Consider the following 18,331-nt stretch of genomic DNA (forward strand, 5'->3'; position numbering starts at 1 on the left):
ACTCGATGATTCATTTATACTAAATTTAAAAAACAGATAAAATTAAACTACAGTGCTTAGGGAGGCATGCCTAAGTAGTAGAAGTATAAAGAAAACAAGAAAGTAAATACCATGAGACAGGATAATGGTAACTCTTAGAGGGCAGTGAGGGGACAATGATTGCAAGGGGGCACAACGGGAGCTTCTGGAGTCCTAGCAATCTTGTGTTTCTTGACCTAGTTTCTAGTTACACAGCTGTTCTCTTTACATAAATCATTCAGTGTTTATTTTTGTTCCAGGCACTTTTCTTGATGTGTTATATTTCACAATAAAAAAGTCTAAAAAAAGACTCAGGGGCAGGTTAAACAGATTAGACAAAGCCAAATAAAGAAAAAGGGAATTGTAAAAGAGACCAGAAGAAATTGTATACAATGAATCTAGAGGGACTAAGATATGTTAAATATTAAATTCCAGCAAGAGGCTGGACACGGTGGCTCCCGCCTGTAATCCCAGCACTTTGGGAGGCCGAGGCAGGCGGATCACAAGGTCAGGAGATCGAGACCATGGTGAAACCCTGTCTCTAATAAAAAAATACAAAAAAATAGCCGGGCATGGCGGTGGGCGCCTGTCGTCCCAGCTACTCGGGAGGCTGAGGCAGGAGAATGGTGTGAACCCGAGAGGCGGAGTTTGCAGTGAGTAGAGATCACACCACTGCACTCCAGCCTGGGCGAAACAGCAAGACTCCGTCTCAAAAAAAAAAAAAAAAAAAAAAAAAAAAAAATCCAGCAAGAAAGAAGAAAGGATAAAGACAATCTTCAAAGAGAAATTTTAAATTGATAAAACGTATCAGTCCTATTATCCAGATATTTTTCTGAATCCCAAGCTAGAAATAAAACACCTAGACTCATCATAGTGAATCTTCAGAACCAAAAACCCAAAGAGAAGATCTTAAGAAGAGATACGAATAAATTACATTACTGACAAAGAATCAAGATATATAGACTGACAAGTTATCTTCAGCAGCAATAATGGAAGCCAGAAAGCAATGGAATACTATCTTGAAAATGATAAACTGCCAAGCCAGAACTTTACACCCAGAGAAAATCTCTTTAAGATTAAAATCAAAATAAGGACATTTTCAAAATGACAAAGTTCATTATCAATGGGCCCTAAACTATTAAAGAATGATTTTAAGGAAGATGATCCCCAAAAGAAGGTCAGAGATATAAGAAAAGGTGAGCAAAGAAAAAGGTAAATACAAGGTCAGGAGATCAAGACCATCCTGGCTAACACGGTGAAACCCTGTCTCTACTAAAAATACAAAAAATTAGATAGGCGTGGTGGCGTGCTGTAGTCCCAGCTACTCAGGAGACTGAGGCAGGAGAATCACTTGAACCCGGGAGGAAAAGTGAGCCAAGATCATGCTACTGTACTCCAGCCTTGGTGACAGAGCGAGACTCTGTCTCAAAAAATAAAAGAAAAAGGTAAATACAGCTGGGTGCAGTGGCTTATGCTTGCAGGAGGACCAAGTGAGAGGATCACTTGAGGCCAGGAGTTGAAGACCAGCCAGGGCAACACAAGACCCCATTTCTACAAAAAAAAAAAAAATTAGCCAGGTGCAGTGGCACATGCCTGTAGTCCCAGTTACTCAGGAGGCTGAGGCAGGAGGATCACTTGAGCCCAGGAGTCTGAGGCTGCAGTGAGCCATGATCACACAACTGCACGGAAGAGCAAGACCTCATCTCTTAAAAAAAAAAAAAAAAAAGGCCCAGCATGTTAGCTCACGCACACCTGTAACCCCAGCACACTTTGGGAGGCCAGGGCAGGAGAATCACTTGAGCCTAGGAGTTTGGGACCAGCCTGGGCAACACAGCAAAATCCTGTCTCTATGAAAAAGAGATGGGGTGTGGTGGCTCACACCTGTAATCCCAGCTACTCAGGAGGCTGAGGAGGGAGGATCACTTGGGCCTGGGAGGTTAAGGCTGCAGTTTGTTGTGATCGAACAACTGCATTCCAGCCTGGGCAAAAGAGTGAGACCCTGTCAACAAAAAAAAAAAAAAGAAAAAAAAAAAAAAAGGAGAAGAATACAGGAAGGTAAACACTTTGGTAAATCTAAACAAATATTGACTATAAAGCAAGAACATAGGCCAGGCACGGCCGCTCACGCCTGTAATCTCAGCACTTTCTGGGACCAAGGCAAATGGATTGCTTGAGTCCAGGAGTTTGAGACCAGCCTGAACCACACGGCAAAACCCCATCTCTACGAAAAATACAAAAAAAATTAGCCAGGTGCGGTGGCGCACACCTATAGTTCCAGCTACTCGGGAGGCTGAGGTGGGACAATCATCTGACCTCAGGCAGGTCAAGGCTAAAGGGAGCCAAAATCCCACCACTGCAGTCCAGCCTGGGTGACAGAGTAAGACCTTGTCTCAAAAAAAAAAAAAAAAAAAAAAAAATCAACAACCATTGGAACCAAGTGACAGTGGTGGCACACACCTACAGTCCTAGCTACTTGGGAGGCTGAGACAGAAGGATCATTTGAGCCCAGGAGTTCGAGGTTGCAGTGAGCTATGATAGTACCACTGCACTGCAGCCTGGGAAACAGAGTGACACCACCCTGTCTCTAAAAACAACAACGAAGAACAAAACTAATAATCGAATAAGCATTTACATAAAAGTGAATGAAAAAGCAAAACAGGAATGGAGAATAAATAGAGCATGAATGGATGATTTTTCCTTTTATTTTTGTTTTCGTTTTTTCTTTTTTTGAGACAGGGTCTCACTTGCTCTGTCGCTCAGGTTGGACTGCAGTGGCGGGATCTCAGCTCACTGCAACCTCCACCTCCTGGGCTCAAGCGATTCTCCTGCCTCAGCCTCCCAAGTAACTAGGATTACAGGCGCCTGCGACCAGGCCTACCTAATTTTTGTCTTTTTAGTAGACAGCGGGGGGGTTTCACCATGTTTGCCAGGCTGGTCTTGAGCTCCTGACCTCAAGTGATTGCCCGCCTCGGCCTCCCAAAGTGCTAGGATTACAGGTGTGTGCCACCGCACCCAGCCTATTTTTGTTTTCTATTCATCTCTTAAATGTATTCTATCTTATTTTTACAAGGAAAGAAGCCATGAATGACTTTTTCATTGAGTTTTTTATGACAGCAATCAGGAAAATGCAGTCATACCTAAAGGGAAATGTGGCATTCAACCTGAGTTTAATACACATCAAAAGTCAAAATGAGGTGGGGGTTAGATTATTTGCCACTTTATCTATGCCTCTGCTATAGTAATTAAAGTGGTTTTTTAAATTTTATTTTATTATTATTATTATTATTATTTTGAGACAGAGTCTTGCTTTGTTGCCCATGCTGGAGTGCAGTGGCGCGATCTCAGCTCACTGCAAGTTCACGCCATTCTCCTGTCTCAGCCTCCCGAGCAGCTGAGACTACAGGCGCCCACCACCACGCCCGGCTAATTTTTTTATATGTTTAGTAAAGACAGAGTTTCACCGTGTTAGCCAGGATGGTCTCGATCTCCTGACCTCATGATCCGCCCGCCTCGGCCTCCCAAAGTGCTGGGATTACAGGCGTGAGCCACCACACCCAGCCATTAAAGTGTATTATTAGATCAATTACTATTCACTTCAGTCTACCCTGTTGTTGCTCAAGTTATACATTGTTTAGTTGGAATAATCCAGGTGCTTGGCACATGTGAATTTTCCTAATCTGCTAAAGCTTACCACTTAAACCCTGTTTTCTTTTATTGTTGCTGATGTAAACAGTTCTAAAATGATGTAACTTTTTATACAGAACAGATTAAAATCACTGATCCTTTCTTGATGGCCCAAGGTCATTGGTGTAAACTACTACTACTATTGCTGATATAAAGAAACACCCTCAGTAGCTGTGGTATAAGGGCTTTTGTGACTACAAAGCTTTTCCCACACTGTCAGGTGTTCTCTTTTTGGTCATCACAGTGTTGGCATCTAGTAGCCTCTTCTACCAACCTGTGAACTGATTTTGCGGAGCCATTCTGCTTAGGGACTCTTTTTTTTTGAGACGGAGTCTCGCTCTGTCGCCCAGGCTGGAGTGCAGTGGCTGGATCTCAGCTCACTGCAAGCTCTGCCTCCCGGGTTTGCGCCATTCTCCTGCCTCAGCCTCCCGAGTAGCTGGGACTACAGGCGCCCGCCACCTTGCCAGGCTAGTTTTTTGTATTTTTTTTTTTAGTAGAGACGGGGTTTCACTGCGTTAGCCAGGATGGTCTCGATCTCCTGACCTCGTGATCCACCCATCTCGGCCTCCCAAAGTGCTGGGATTACAGGCTTGAGCCACTGCGCCCGGCCTGCTTAGGGACTCTTAATTACATTTCCTGGATAGAGCAAGATAAAGAGAATTAGGGGTGGAGACTGAAGATGTTATTAAACTGCTGCAATCTCATGATAAAACTTTAACAGATGAAGAGTTGCTTTTTGTGGATGAGTAAAGAAAGTGGTTTCTTGAGATGGCATCTACTCCTGGTAAAGATGCTGTGAACACTGCTGAAATGACAAGAAAAGATTTAGAATATTCCATAAACTTAGTTGATAAAGCAATGGCAGGGTTTCAGAGGACTGACTCCAATTTCGAAAGAAGTTCTACTGTGGGTAAAATGCTATCAAATAGCATCACATAGTAGAGAAAAATCTTTCATGAAAGAAGAGTCAATCAATGTGGCAAACTTCTTTGTTGTCTTATTTTAAGAAACTGTCACGGGCACTCCAACCTTTAGCAATCACTAACCTGATCAGTCAGCAGCCATCAGTATCAAGCCAAGACCCTCCACCAGCAAAAAGATTACAACTTGCTGAAGGCTCAGATAATTTTTAACAATTTTTAGCAATAAACTATTTAAGTATGTACTTTTTAAAGATATAATGTTAATGCACACTTAATAAACTATAGTATAGTACAAATATAACTTTTTTTTTTCCCCCTGAGATAGGATCTCCCTCTGTCACTCAAGCTGAAGTGCAGTGATGTGTTCATAGCTCACTACAGCTTCAACCTCCTGGGCTCAAGCAATCCTCCTGCCTCAGTCCAAGTTGCTGGGACTACAGGTGGGTGTCACCACACCTGGCTAATTTCTCTTTTTGTACAGATGGGGTCTTGCTATGCTGACCTGGCTGACTGGTATTAAACTCCTGGCCTCAACTGATTTTCCCCACCTTAGCCTACCAAAGTGCTGGGATTACAGTCACGAGCCACCACCACACTCAGCATAAGCATAACTTTTATATGCACTAGTAAACCAAAAAACTCATGTGACTCACTTTATTGCAACATTTGCTTTATTGCCATGGTCTAACATCGAACCTGCAATATCTCCAAGTTATGCCCATACTGTGAAAATTAAATGAGATGATGCAAGCAAAACATACAGTACATGGCTTAGAGTAAATGATGTTTCAAATGTTAACTGTTATCTTTTAAAATCCTAAGTAATAATTTCCATTTAAATAGACTTCCTTATTTTCTCCATGGCATCCTAATGAAAATGCTACTACAAATATTAACTGTGGCTAATATTTCATGAACACTTACTACTACATGTTAACACTGTGCTGAATCCTTTCTAGGGGTTATTTGAACCCTTAGAAAAGCCACTGGAAGTAAGTACCATGATGTTCCTATTACAACCAACCAACCAACCAAAGACTCAGAGAGGCTAAATAGCTTGCCCAAGTTCACAGAATAAGTGGGGAAAATAGAATTCATATAGGTTTGACTCCAGAATCCATAATTGTAAGTACTCCCCCATCCTGAGAGGAACAGCAGCTTCGTTTTCTCTGCTAAAATCTGCTTACAAGCAAGTTGAGAACAAGCTAATTCATTCTCCTTTAACCTTATTTTCTACTTGACTGTCCAAGGTCCCAGCTGGAAAAGCAGAAGTTGTTTTTTTGTTTTTGTTTTTGTTTTTTTAACGTTTGCTTTTTAACTTACCCACTCACAGTCAATTCCAAGTACTGGAAAATCTTCTAATTCACTTCTAAGCAAGGGCTCGATTTGATCCCACTCTGCCTCCTGAGACACCGTCACCACCTTTGCTTTAAGGATCTGTTCCTCCCACGAGGATCTGGGGGCACTGGAGTGCAGCTGATCATCTTCTGGAGGGGGCAGCTCTCTACTGCCCAGCACTTTCTGCTGTGGCTGTGGGGTCACAGGGCTCGTTTTACTCCTTCGGCGGCGCTGGATGCCTTTCCAGAGGACAAACCCCCCTATAGCCACACCCAGAAGGGTAGTCACTGTCAAAGCCACAAAATTCTGTCTAGACATCTTCGACTTTTCTACTCTTTAGAAAAGCATATCACTAATCCCACAATCTGCAAAACAAATGGCAAAAATACATTTATATACAGAATATAAACCTTTACATAAAAAGTTTTCCTCTAAAAAAGTCCCATTTACAATATCCGTGCCCACAAACTAAAAGAACTGCTATAAATTTCCACGTGAAATAGTATAATAGTTTAATTTCTTCATCTTTATAATCTCTGTATTCCATCTCTATCTCCATCCTCACCCCAGGAAATCTCCCTGCCCTCTGACAGTTCCCTAGGGCTCTCTTAATGACATAAAATCATATCAATCAAAACAACAGGCTATCTGCACAATGAAGTGTGATCTAGGAAAAAAAAAAAAAACCAATAAGCTAGACTCTCACCTCTAACTGCTGATTAATGAATGAATTTTTTAGTTAATGGATCTTCTTCAAAGTATTTTGCATTTTAAACCTTTGATCACCTAACAGTTGAAGGAAAACTTTTGCTTCTCAATTAAAAAAAAATGTAATCCTCAGTCAGTTGGTAGGGAGATTTTTTTGACTTCTCTGGAAGGTGGGGCAGCGAGGGAGTGGAGGAAACAGGCTTGAGTCAACACTTTCTGTTGCTCCAGAAGGCTCAGTAGTTCTTCATAGAAACTGATTCGGTTATCGTAGGGTAAGGCAGGGGGATATAAAAGAGAAAGGATAAGGAAAGAAAAAGAAAAAGGTAGAACTTAGAGAGATATCCAAGATGCATAGAAGGAGGTTGCAAACTGAAGTGTTCACAGCGCCAGGCAGGTTAATGTAAATAAATAAAGCAAGCCACAAAATAGTCCCTTTTTCATTTTTCTATAACATGTGGCTTTCTCCATGTAGTTTCTGTTTTCCTATATGTGAGAAAGAAATGAGTATACAGCACTATTTCTGTACTATTAAAATAACAGTAGAAGTGCAACAGTAAATAGTAAGTGGCCTGGCCAGGTGTGGTGGCTCATGCCTGTAATCCCAGGACTTTTGGAGGCCGAGGTAGGTGGATCACTTGAGATAGGAGTTTGAGAGCAGCCTGGCTAATATGGTGAAACCCCATCTCTACTAAAATTACAAAAATTAGCCAGGCGTGGTGGTAGGCACCTGTAATCCCAGCTACTCAGGAAGCTGAGGCAGGAGAATCACTGGAACTTGGGAGGTGGAGGTTTCAGTGAGCCGAAACTACACCACTGCACTCTAGCCTGGACAATGAGAGTAAGACTCTGTCTCAAAAAACAAAAAAAGTAAATGGCCTTTGGTCTCAGGGCCAGGGAGAAAACATGGGGCAGCAACCATTCGGCACAAGCTGATGACCCTGTGCAGAAAGAAGGCCCAGAGTGGTCAAATACTTTGCTTATTTAAGAGAAGTCAGGAATCTGAATTTTATATGAAATGCCACCATTTTAAAATGCTGGCAATAAATTTACAGTTTTAAAAAATATTGTGCCAGCCAAACAAAAACACACTAGGCACCAGGCTACCCATCCGTGGCCTCTGGCCTAAAAGCTAAATTGCCCAAAGACAGAGCAATCAGCTGCACCCTGCCTACACTTCTCTATGGCTGAAGGTTACCCACTGAATGTGTATGGTTTTTATTACTTTTTAAAAATTTCATCAATAATAAAAAAAAATTTTTTTTTAATTGGAGGGAGTCTCGCTCTGTTGCCCAGACCTGAGTACAGTGGTGTGATCTCGGCTCACTGCAGTCTGAGTACAGTGGCGTGATCTTGGCTCACTGTAGTCTCTGCCTCCCAGGTTCAAGCGATTTTCCTGCCTCAGCCCCCCAAGCAGCTGTGACTACAGGGGTGTGCCACCACATCCAGCTAATTTGCATATTTTTAGTAGAGACAGGGTTTCACCATGTTGGCCAGGCTGGTCTTGAACTCCTGACCTCAAGTGATTCACCAGCCTCAGCCTCCCAAAGTGCTGTGATTACAGGTGTGAGCCACTGCACTGGGCCAAAAAAAATTTCGTATTTACAACAACTTCTGGATTATAATTATGCCTATATAGATATGTGAGTATTAGAGAAGAAAAACTGAATCACAGCAATTATTACAGTAATAATGAAAAGTGGTAATAGCTATGCTGTTTTAAAAACATTTACTTTATTCCAGAAACTGTGCTAAGAATTTCATATGTTATTTTCTCCAGTGCTTTTATTGAAGAGGAAACTGAGGCTTAATGAGATTAAATAACTTGTGCAGAGAAACTTCTGATTAAAGTAATCTGAGAAGACATAAAAGTCCTTCCCTTTTCCACTCTAACCAATGCAAATGCTGGAGAAGCCACTGAAAAGATAAAAATGTAATACACAGGCCGGGCGCGGTGGCTCAAGCCTGTAATCCCAGCACTTTGGGAGGCCGAGACGCGTGGATCATGAGGTCAGGAGATCGAGACCATCCTGGCTAACACGGTGAAACCCCGTCTCTACTAAAAAATACAAAAAAAAAAAAAACTAGCCGGGTGAGGTGGCGAGCGCCTGTAGTCCCAGCTACTCGGGAGGCTGAGGCAGGAGAATGGCGTGGACCCGGGAGGCGGAGCTTGCAGTGAGCTGAGATCCGGCCACTGCACTCCAGCCTGGGAGACAGAGCGAGACTCCGTCTCAAAAAAAAAAAAAAAAAAAAAAAAGTAATACACAGTTAAGCCCCCAAAAGAAAGAAAGATATCATCAGGTGCCAGAAAAGGAAGAGGAAACCCAAAGTGGGTGGAAGGTTGAGTGCAGTGGCTCATGCCTGTAATCCCAGCACTTTGGCAGGCCAAGGCAGGTGGACTGCTTGAGCCTAGGAGTTTGAGACCAGCCTGGGAAACATGGTGAAACCCCGTCTATACCAAAAATACAAAAAATTAGCTGGGTGCGGTGGCACATGCCTGAAGTATCAGCGACTTAGAGGGCTGAGGTGGGAGGATAGCTTGAGCTGAGGAGGTCAAGGCTACGGGGAGCTCTGATGGTGTGCCACTGCACCCACTGCACTCCAGCCTGGGTGACAGAGACGCTGTCTCAAAAAAAAAAATAAGTGGGTAGGTGGGAGATGAAGCTGGGCAGAGACCAGAACTCATATCAGACCCAGCGCTGGAGTTTATCAGCAACCCAGAGGCAGAACTCTAGGCCACAGGCCCAGGACACAGCTGGAATCCAGGAGAGTGCCACACTATCCACAAACCATAAGTATTTGCCCACCTTGGCCCGGGCAAGCCACCTGCCCCAGGCTAAAGGCATGAACAGAATCCCTCGAAAGAGGACAAATCCTCAGCTGGGTGCGGTGGCTCACACCTGTAATCCCAGCACTTTGGGAGGCCAAGGCGGGTGCACAGCTTGAGCCCAGGAGTTTGAGATCAGCCTGGCCAACACGGTGAAACCCCATCTCTCTACTAAAAATACAAAAATTAGCCAGGTGTGGTGGTGCACGCCTGTAATCCCAGCTACTCCAGAGGCTGAGGCATGAGAATTACTAGAACCTGGGAGGTGGAGATTGTAGTGAGCCAAGATCCAGCCACTGCGCTCCAACCTGGGCAACAGAGTGAAACTATGTCTCAAAAAACAAATAAAAATAAAAAATTAATTAAAAAATAAAAGACAAATCTTCAAGCCTACACTTCTCTATGGCTCAAGCAGAAACAAGGTTCAAGTTCACATTATCCTCATAAAAGGGTAACCTAAGCCAATAAACTGAATTTAAACTGGTGCAGAACTGGTAAATTCTATTGGAACCAGGCACAGTCAATCACAACACACACACACACCCCACTCACTCCACGTAGGAAACATACAGGACTACCATGGAAGATCAGTCCCTCGAAGGGGCTCACAATGAATCACAACAAAACAAAACCCTAAAGCCGACAAAAATAGTGCACAGAGTCGTCAAATATTTCCATACCTGAGATCTGAAAAGGACTTTAAAGAATATTCAGAGATATTAATGAAAATAATAACCAAAACAAAGACAAAAAATGTACAATTCTAGATATGAAAAATAGTTATTAAAAATTTTTTAAAACTCAATACTCAATAGACAAGTTAAAATGTAGACCACACATACAGAGAGAGTTAACGAATTGAAGAAAAAAATCTGAGGAAGTCACCAGAATGTAGTGGACAGATAAAGAGGTAGAAAACATACAGAGGCCAGACATGGTGGCTCACACCTGTAATCTCAATACTTTGGAAGGCGGAGGTGGGAGGATCACTTGAGCCCAGGAGTTCAAGACCAACCTGGGCAACATAATGAGATCCCATCTTTGCTAAATTTTTTTTTAAAACAGAAAGAATACACAACAAAGCAGAGACATGGCAAATGGACTGAGAAACTCCAACATTCATGGAATAAAGATTTGGAATGTATGAAAAGGGCCAGATTTTGTACTATTCTCTGAGTCCCAAGCTGGATAAATTAAATCTATTCATAAAAAGACTCATATAAGAATGTTCATAGCAGTTACTTGTTTGTAACAGCCAAAATCTGGAAACAGCCTGTTGGCCTGACTGATGAATGCATGACTGCTGGTTCATTCATTGTCTGTCCATGAGAACAGGAGCCTTAACTGGCTTTGTTACCACCATATCCCCGGTGACTCAGCACAGAGTTGATGATACTCAGTAAATAGTTACTGAATGAATGAAATTCAGCTCAAGGTATTATATGTTAACATTTGTATGATAAATGTCTCTAATTCAATCACCAGATTACAACATTCTGTTTATTCAAATGAAAAAAAGTTTTTCCCCTTATCGAGCCTCGACGTTATAAGGAAGTAATATGGTTCACTACTGGGCTGGGAGCCAGAAAAAAATCAAACTTTGATAACAGTTTACTCTGGGATCCAAGCTTTTCAATGCCTCACCAAATCTCATGAGTGAAACAAAATGTCATTCTTAAGTTTTTTATATAAATTAATTGAACATAAAACTTCTTTTTTTGAGACAGAGTCTCACTCTGTTGTCCAGGCTAGACTGCAGTAGCACAATCACGGCTCACTGCAGCCTCAACCTCCCGGGCTCCCACTTCGGCCTCCTGAATAGCTGGGGGTACAGGTGCACGTCACCATGCTCAGCACATTTTTTGATTTCTTGTAGAGATGGGGGTCTCACTATGTTGCCCAGGCTGCTCTCAAACTCCTAGCCTCAAGTGATCCTCCTGCCTCACCCTCCCAAAGTGCTCGGGTTATAGGTGTGAGCCAATATGCCCAGCTAAGTATCAATGGCTACCTAATGATAGTAGGATTATGAACAATTTTTATTTTTCAAATTTTATACGAATATGTACATATTTGTAATTAGAAAAATACACTTTTTAAACTGGTGCTCTTTAGAGATAGGCGAGTAAATATCCCACTTGACAAAACACATAATCATATTCTTGGAATAAATCATACTTTAATGAGTTAAATGATTATGTTTAAAGTGTTTGGAAAGTAGTATATGGTAGACAACACAAGCCCTAATGTCAAATAGCCTAGGTTTAAATCCAGCCTCTGTTACTCACTAGCTGTAGGAACTTAGGCAATTTACCAAACTTCGCTAAGCCTCAGTTTCCTCATCTGTGAGACAGGAAGGACAGTCTCCTCATCTGTGAAACAGGAATACCTATTATGTATGATTACTGTGAGGCTTAAGTAAAATCAATAAAATTCACCTAGTATATTGGCTAGAACATTAGGATTCTATAAATGTTAGCTATTACTACAAAACCACAGAACTTCTATTGAAGGAAATCAAAGAATCAGAGTTAAAATTTTGGAGTCAAGTTCAGCTCCCACCCAATTCAAGAATCCTTTCCATGATAATCCCAACAGATCATGACCTAGTCTCTGATTGAATACTTCCAGTATCTGAGTTCATCACCTTCAGAGGCAGTTTTTGTTGAAAGTCCTTGCGTTCTGTAAAAGCTGCCTACTCACAAATTGCCCTCTTTGATAGCCTCTGCAATGACAAGTGTTTACTCCCTGTTAAAGAGGTGAAGAGAGCTCTGAGATTCCCCTTATAGTCTTCCTGTGACCTGGCTTATAGACTCTCCTGGCCAAGGCCTTCTGCGCAGTTCCAACTTTGTCAATGTATCTCTTCAAATGTGGCATTTAGGTCTATACGCAATACTTGAGGCCAGGCATGATGGCTCAGGCCTGTAATTCCAGCACTTTGGGAGGCTGAGGTAGGTGGACTGCTTGAACCCCTCCCACCTCAACCCCTGAAGTAGCTAGTGCCAGGAGTTCAAGACCACCCAGGGCAACATGGTGAAATCCCATCTCTACTAAAAAAAAAAAAAAAAATTTACAAAAAATTAGCCACGCATGGTGGCACACACCTATAGTCCCAGCTACTGAGGAGGCTGAGGTGGGAGAATCACCTGAGCCTGGGAAGTCAAGGCTACAGTGAGCCGTGATCACGCCACTAAAGTCCAGCCTAGGCGACAGGAGTGAGACCCTGTCTCAAAAAAACAAACTTGAGACACGGTCTAACTGATGCAGGCTACAGTGACAGTATTACATCCCAGCAGCTGGACCCTATATTTTATTAATGCTGTATGAAATGATATATTTTTTCGTAACAGAATCTCATTGTTGGGTCATATAAAGTTTGCAGTAAATTAAAATTTACTGACGCCAAATCAGGTTCTCCATTTTAAATATTTGTAATTTATATTTTGCACTTAAATCAAAAATGCTTCTTCTAAATTTCATCTTGTCTGTTTCAGCCAAATGTTTCATATATTGAGGCCAATTTGCATCTTGATTATACTTCCCTCTCAAACATAATTTTATGTACAAAACTGAGTATCTGTTTTCAGAGAAAATAACATCTCCTAACATATGCTTTTATTAATTCATTTTTATTTGGAGAGGTTTTGTGAACTGCATGTTTTTTTTCTTTTCCAGCTAGAGGATTCATTCAGCAAACTTTTATATAACACATTATATAAGTCAGACACTGTGATAGACCCTGGGTAAAAAGAGTTGAAAGGCACAATTTGCCTTCAAAAAATTCATGATTTAGCCAAGGAAAAATATACATAATGAACAAGTTGGGAAGACTGAGATAACACCGTCAGGTGAAGCACATACAGGTACACGAATGGCTTGGACTTGAGGAAAGAGTGGAGATATTGTTTTTATTTTTATTTTTTTTGAGACAGGGCCTCACTTTGTCACCCAAGCTGGAGTGCCATGTCACAATCTCAGCTCACCCTTGACCTCCTGGGTTCAAGTGATCCTCCCACCTCAACCCCCGAAGTAGCTAGGACCAACCACAGGCGCATGACAGCACCCCAACTAACATTTTGCATTTTTAGTAGAAATGGGGTTTTGCCGAGTTGCCCAGGCTGGTCTCAAATTCCTAAGCTCCAACACCCCAGCTAATATTTTGTATTTTTGGTAGAAACAGGGTTTCACCAGGTTGCTCAGGCTGATCTTAAACTCCTGAGCTCAAGTGATCTGCCCACATCAACCTCCCGAAGTGCTAGGATTACAGGCATGAACCACCACACCTGGCCGAGTTGGGGTATTATTAAGAGAAAACACGGCTAGGTGTGGTGGCTCATGCCTGTAATCCCAGCACTTTGGGAGGCCGAGGCGGGTGGATCACCTGAGGTCAGGAGTTCAACACCAGCCTGACCAATATGGTGAAACCCCGTCTCTACCAAGAATTACAAAAATTAGCCAGGTGTGGTGGCATGCACCTGTAGTCTCAGTTACTCAGGAAGCTGAGGCAGGAGAATCGCTTGAACCTGGGAGGCGGAAGTTGCAGTGAGCTGAGATCGTGCCACTGCGCTCCAGCCTGGGCGACGGAGCAAGACTCTGTCTCAAAAAAAAAAAAAAAGAGAAAACACTTGCTGAGAGAGATAGTGTCTGAGACTGGCATTCAAACAGGAGCAAGAGTTCTCCAGGTGCAGGAGCCAGACAGGAGGAGGGCACTCCAGGTGGAGGGAATAGCTTGTGCACAAATGGGAAGGGCAGGAAGCACCACAGGATAGGTGAAACATTTAAACAAATGTAAAATGTAGGCGGGCGTGGTGGCTCACGCCTGTAATCCCAGTACTTTGGGTGGCCAAGGTGGGAGGATCACCTGAGATCAGGAGTTTGAGACCAGCCTAGCCAACATGGTGAAACTCCATCTTTAATAAAAATTCAAAAATTAGCCAGGCCTGGTGGTGTGTGCTTGTAGTACCAATTACTCAGGAGGCTGAGACATGAGAATCACTTGAACCGGGGAGGCAGAGGTTACAGTGAGCTGAGATCGCACCACTGCACTATAGCCTGGGGGACAGAGTAAGACTCAATCACAAAAACAGAAACAAACAAAAAAACCAAATGTAAGATGTACTATATGTGTAAAATATGCACTAAATTTTTGAATACTTACGTTTGAATACTTACCCCAGGCTGGAGTACAATGGCGCAATCTCAGCTCACTGCAACTTCTGCCTCCCGGGTTCAAGCAATTCTCCTGCCTTAGCCTCCTGAGTAGCTGGGACTACAGGCGCCCGACACCACACCCGGCTAATTTTTGTATTTTTAGTAGAGGCGGGGTTTCACCATGTTGGCCAGGCTGGTGTTGAACTCCTGACCTCAGGTGATCCACCCGCCTCGGCCTCCCAAAGTGCTGGGATTACAGGCGTGAGCCACCACGCCCAGCCCCATACTGATTTTTATGGTGACTTCTTTACTGTGGTAAAATATATATAACATAACATTTACCATTTTAGCCTTTTTTTCTTTTTTTTGAGACAAAGTCTTGCTCTATTGCAGAGGCTAGAGTGTAGTGGCACGATCTTGGCTCACTGCAACCTCCACCTCCTGAGCTCAAGCCATCGTCCTATCTCAGCCTCCCAAGTAGCTGTGACTACAGGTACTCCCCACGATGCCTGGGTAATTTTATTTTTTTTTGTATTATTTTTGTAGAGATGGGGTTTCGCAATGTTGCCCAGGTTGGTCTCGAACTCATGAGCTCAAGCGATCCTCTAGACTTGGCCTCCCAAAGTGCTGGGATTATAGGCCTGAGCCACCATGGCTGGCCCATTTTAGCCATTTTTAAGTGTACAATTCGATAAGTATGTTCACACTGCTGTGCAACCATCACCATCGCCCATTTCCAGAACAACTTCATCCTTGCAAACAGAAACTGTCATTCAACAAGAATTCCCATTCTCTTCTTCTTCTAACCCCTGATAAGCCCTATTATACTTTCTACCTCTATAAATTCCATATTGATTTTTTAATATTTATGTTGAAAAGAGCACTTTGGGAGGTTGAGGCAGGCGGATCACGAGGTCAGGAGATTGAGACCATCCTGGCTAACACGGTGAAACCCCGTCTCTACTAAACAAAATACAAAAAATTAGCCGGGTGTGGTTAGCCGGGTCCCTGTAGTCCCAGCTACTTGGGAGGCTGAGGCAGCAGAACGGCGTGAACCCGGGAGGTGGAGCTTGTAGTGAGCCAAGATCGCGCCACTGCACTGCAGCCTAGGCGACAGAGTGAGACTCAGTCTCAAAAAAAAAAAAGAAAAAAAAATTGTATGTTGAAATAATGTTTGGAATATACTGGGTTAAATATAGTCATGGGCTACATAACAATGTTTCGGTCAACAACAGACCACACATGCAACAGTTCTACAAAATTATAAGATTACAATGGAGCAGAAAAATTCCTATTGCCTAGTGACATCATAGCCAGCTAACCATCCTAACGTTGCTGTACAATGCATTACTCACAAATGTGTGTAATTATGCTGGAGTTAACGAACCTACAGCACAGCCAGTCGTATAAATGTACAGCACATGCAATTATGTATAGTACATACTTGATAATGACAATAAATGACTATGTTACTGGTTTATGTATTTACCATATGTTTTATTTTACAGTTTACTCCTTCTACTTATAAAAAAAAATTAACTGTAAAGCAACCTCAGGCAGGTCCTTCAGAAGTTATTCCAGAAGGCACTGTTATCATAGATGACAGCTCCATGCCTGTTATTGCCCCTGAAGACTTTCCAGTGGGACAACATATGGAGGTGGAAGACAGTGATATTGATGATCCTGACTCTGTGTATGTCTAAGCTAACATGAATGTGCGTGTTTGTGTCTTAGTTTTTAACAAAAAATTTTAAAAAGTTTTAAAAAAAACAATTTTTAAGTTGAAAAGAGCTTATAAAATAAAGAGATAAACATTTTTCTACAGCTATACAACATATTTGTGTCTTAAGCTGAGTGTTATTACAAGTCAAAAAGTTAAAATAATTTAAAAGTTTAAAGTAAAAAAGTTACAGCAAACTAAGGTTAATTTATTACTGTAAAAAAAATTTTAAATAAATTGAGTGTAGCCTAAATACATAGTGTTTGTAAGATCTAAAATAGTGTACAGTCATGTCCTAGGCCTTCACATTCACCCACCACTCACTCACAGGTTCACCCAGAGCAACTTCCAGTCCTGCAAGCTCCATGCATGATAGATACACTACATAAGTGTAACACTGTTTATCTTTTCTTGAGAGGGAGTCTCGCTCTATTGCCAAGGCTGGTATGCAGTAGCGTGATCTCAGCTCACTGCAAACTCTTGCCTCCCAGGTACAAGAGATTCTCCTGCCTCGGCCTCCCGAGTAGCCAGGGCTACAGGTGTATGCCACCACACAAGGCTATTTTTTTTATTTTTAGTAGAGATAGGGTTTCACCATGTTGGCCAGGCTGGTCTTGAACTCCTGACCTCAGGTGATCTGCCCGCCTCGGCCTCCCAAAATACTGGGATTACAGGTGTGAGCCACCATGCCTGGCCCACTGTTTATCTTTTATACCACATGTGTACTATACTTTTATGCTTAGATATGTTTAGACACACAAATACCATTGTGTTACAACTGCCTACAGGACTCAGAACAATAACATGCCGTACAGGTCTGTGGCCTAGGAGTGATAAGCTATTCCATACAGTCTAGGTATGTAGTCGGCTATCCATCTAGGTTTGTGTAAGTGTGCTCTATCGTGTTCATAAAATGACATATTTCGCAGAACAGATTCTCACTAAGTGATGCCATTACTATAGTTCACCTTGTTTCTTTTTATATCTTTAATGTGGCTACTAGAAAATTTTAAATTGGGGCTCACATTCTACTTCTAATGGACACTACTGTGCTAGAATATAATGTGCAAGTAAGGAAACAGAGACAATGCTAGAATGAGTAGATACAGGACAAGTCATGAGGGGGCCATGCATTACCCTACAGGACCCTGGAGAGCAAATAACAGACTTACAAGGAGAGTGACAGGATCAGACCACCATGGTACTAATGTGGGTGCTAGCTTGGAGGAGGGCAAGGCTGTAGGCAGAAAGACCTTTAGAAGATTCATAAAGCTGAGAGGCAAAGAATACTCGAATTATGGCAGAGGAAACCAGAATAAAAAGAGCCACGGTTCCTAAACAGAATGGCTGCATCACAACCACCTGGAAAAACAACAAAGTCATCAACCAACTTTTATAAATTATAAGATAATTCAGAAAGTCTGATGAGTATAAACTCAATAGCTTTCCAAACCTATTATAAAAATGTGAAAAAAGAAATCTCATTCATAATAGCAATATACCTGTATACTACTTTAAAACTACATTAAAAAAACCACATATACACATACACAAGTCTAGGAATAAATTCAACAGGAAATGCGTCAGATCAATACAAAGAGAAACAGAAAACTTTAGTGAAGATCTAGAAGACCAGAAGAGTGGAGATGTATGATAGCAGCTGTCATGTGCCAGGTACTTTACATGTACATATATACTCATGTTAAAGTATTCATTTAATCCTTTCAATAACCCTATGTGGGAGGTACTATAATTATCCTATTTTTGATAAGCAGACAAGATTGTTTTACAGAAATACTCAAAATAATATGTAAATTCAATACAAACTTCATTTTTAAAAACTTTTTAAAGAATGAATTGACTGTGTGCAGATGAGAAAAATGGATGCAGCAACATGGATCAGGATCATGGATTGTGGATCATGGATCATGGATTGTGGAGGCCACAACCCTGAGTGAATTAATACAG

The 18,331-nt window shown here is 42.0% G+C and overlaps 1 protein-coding gene across 6 annotated transcripts in view; it reads right to left on the minus strand.

Moving 5' to 3' along the window:
• The window catches only part of EXD2 (exonuclease 3'-5' domain containing 2), a 51,261-nt gene that overhangs the window by 26,641 nt on the left and 6,289 nt on the right, over positions 1–18,331 (minus strand). For 3 of the 6 annotated variants that reach the window (XM_003901972.5, XM_003901969.4, XM_009211812.2), the window contains exon 2: positions 5,949–6,328. The exons of 1 other annotated variant lie outside the window; for it this stretch is intronic. In XM_003901972.5, the coding sequence (XP_003902021.1) occupies positions 5,949–6,281 (333 nt within the window). In that variant the 5' untranslated portion in view covers positions 6,282–6,328. Of the gene's footprint in view, positions 1–5,948; positions 6,329–6,669; positions 7,319–18,331 lie in introns of those variants that run through there. 2 more of the 6 variants (XM_009211811.4, XM_009211810.2) reach the window with 2 other exon arrangements.

This window comes from Papio anubis, chromosome 7 (genome assembly GCF_008728515.1).
Source record: "Papio anubis isolate 15944 chromosome 7, Panubis1.0, whole genome shotgun sequence".
NCBI classification, from domain to species: domain Eukaryota; kingdom Metazoa; phylum Chordata; class Mammalia; order Primates; family Cercopithecidae; genus Papio; species Papio anubis.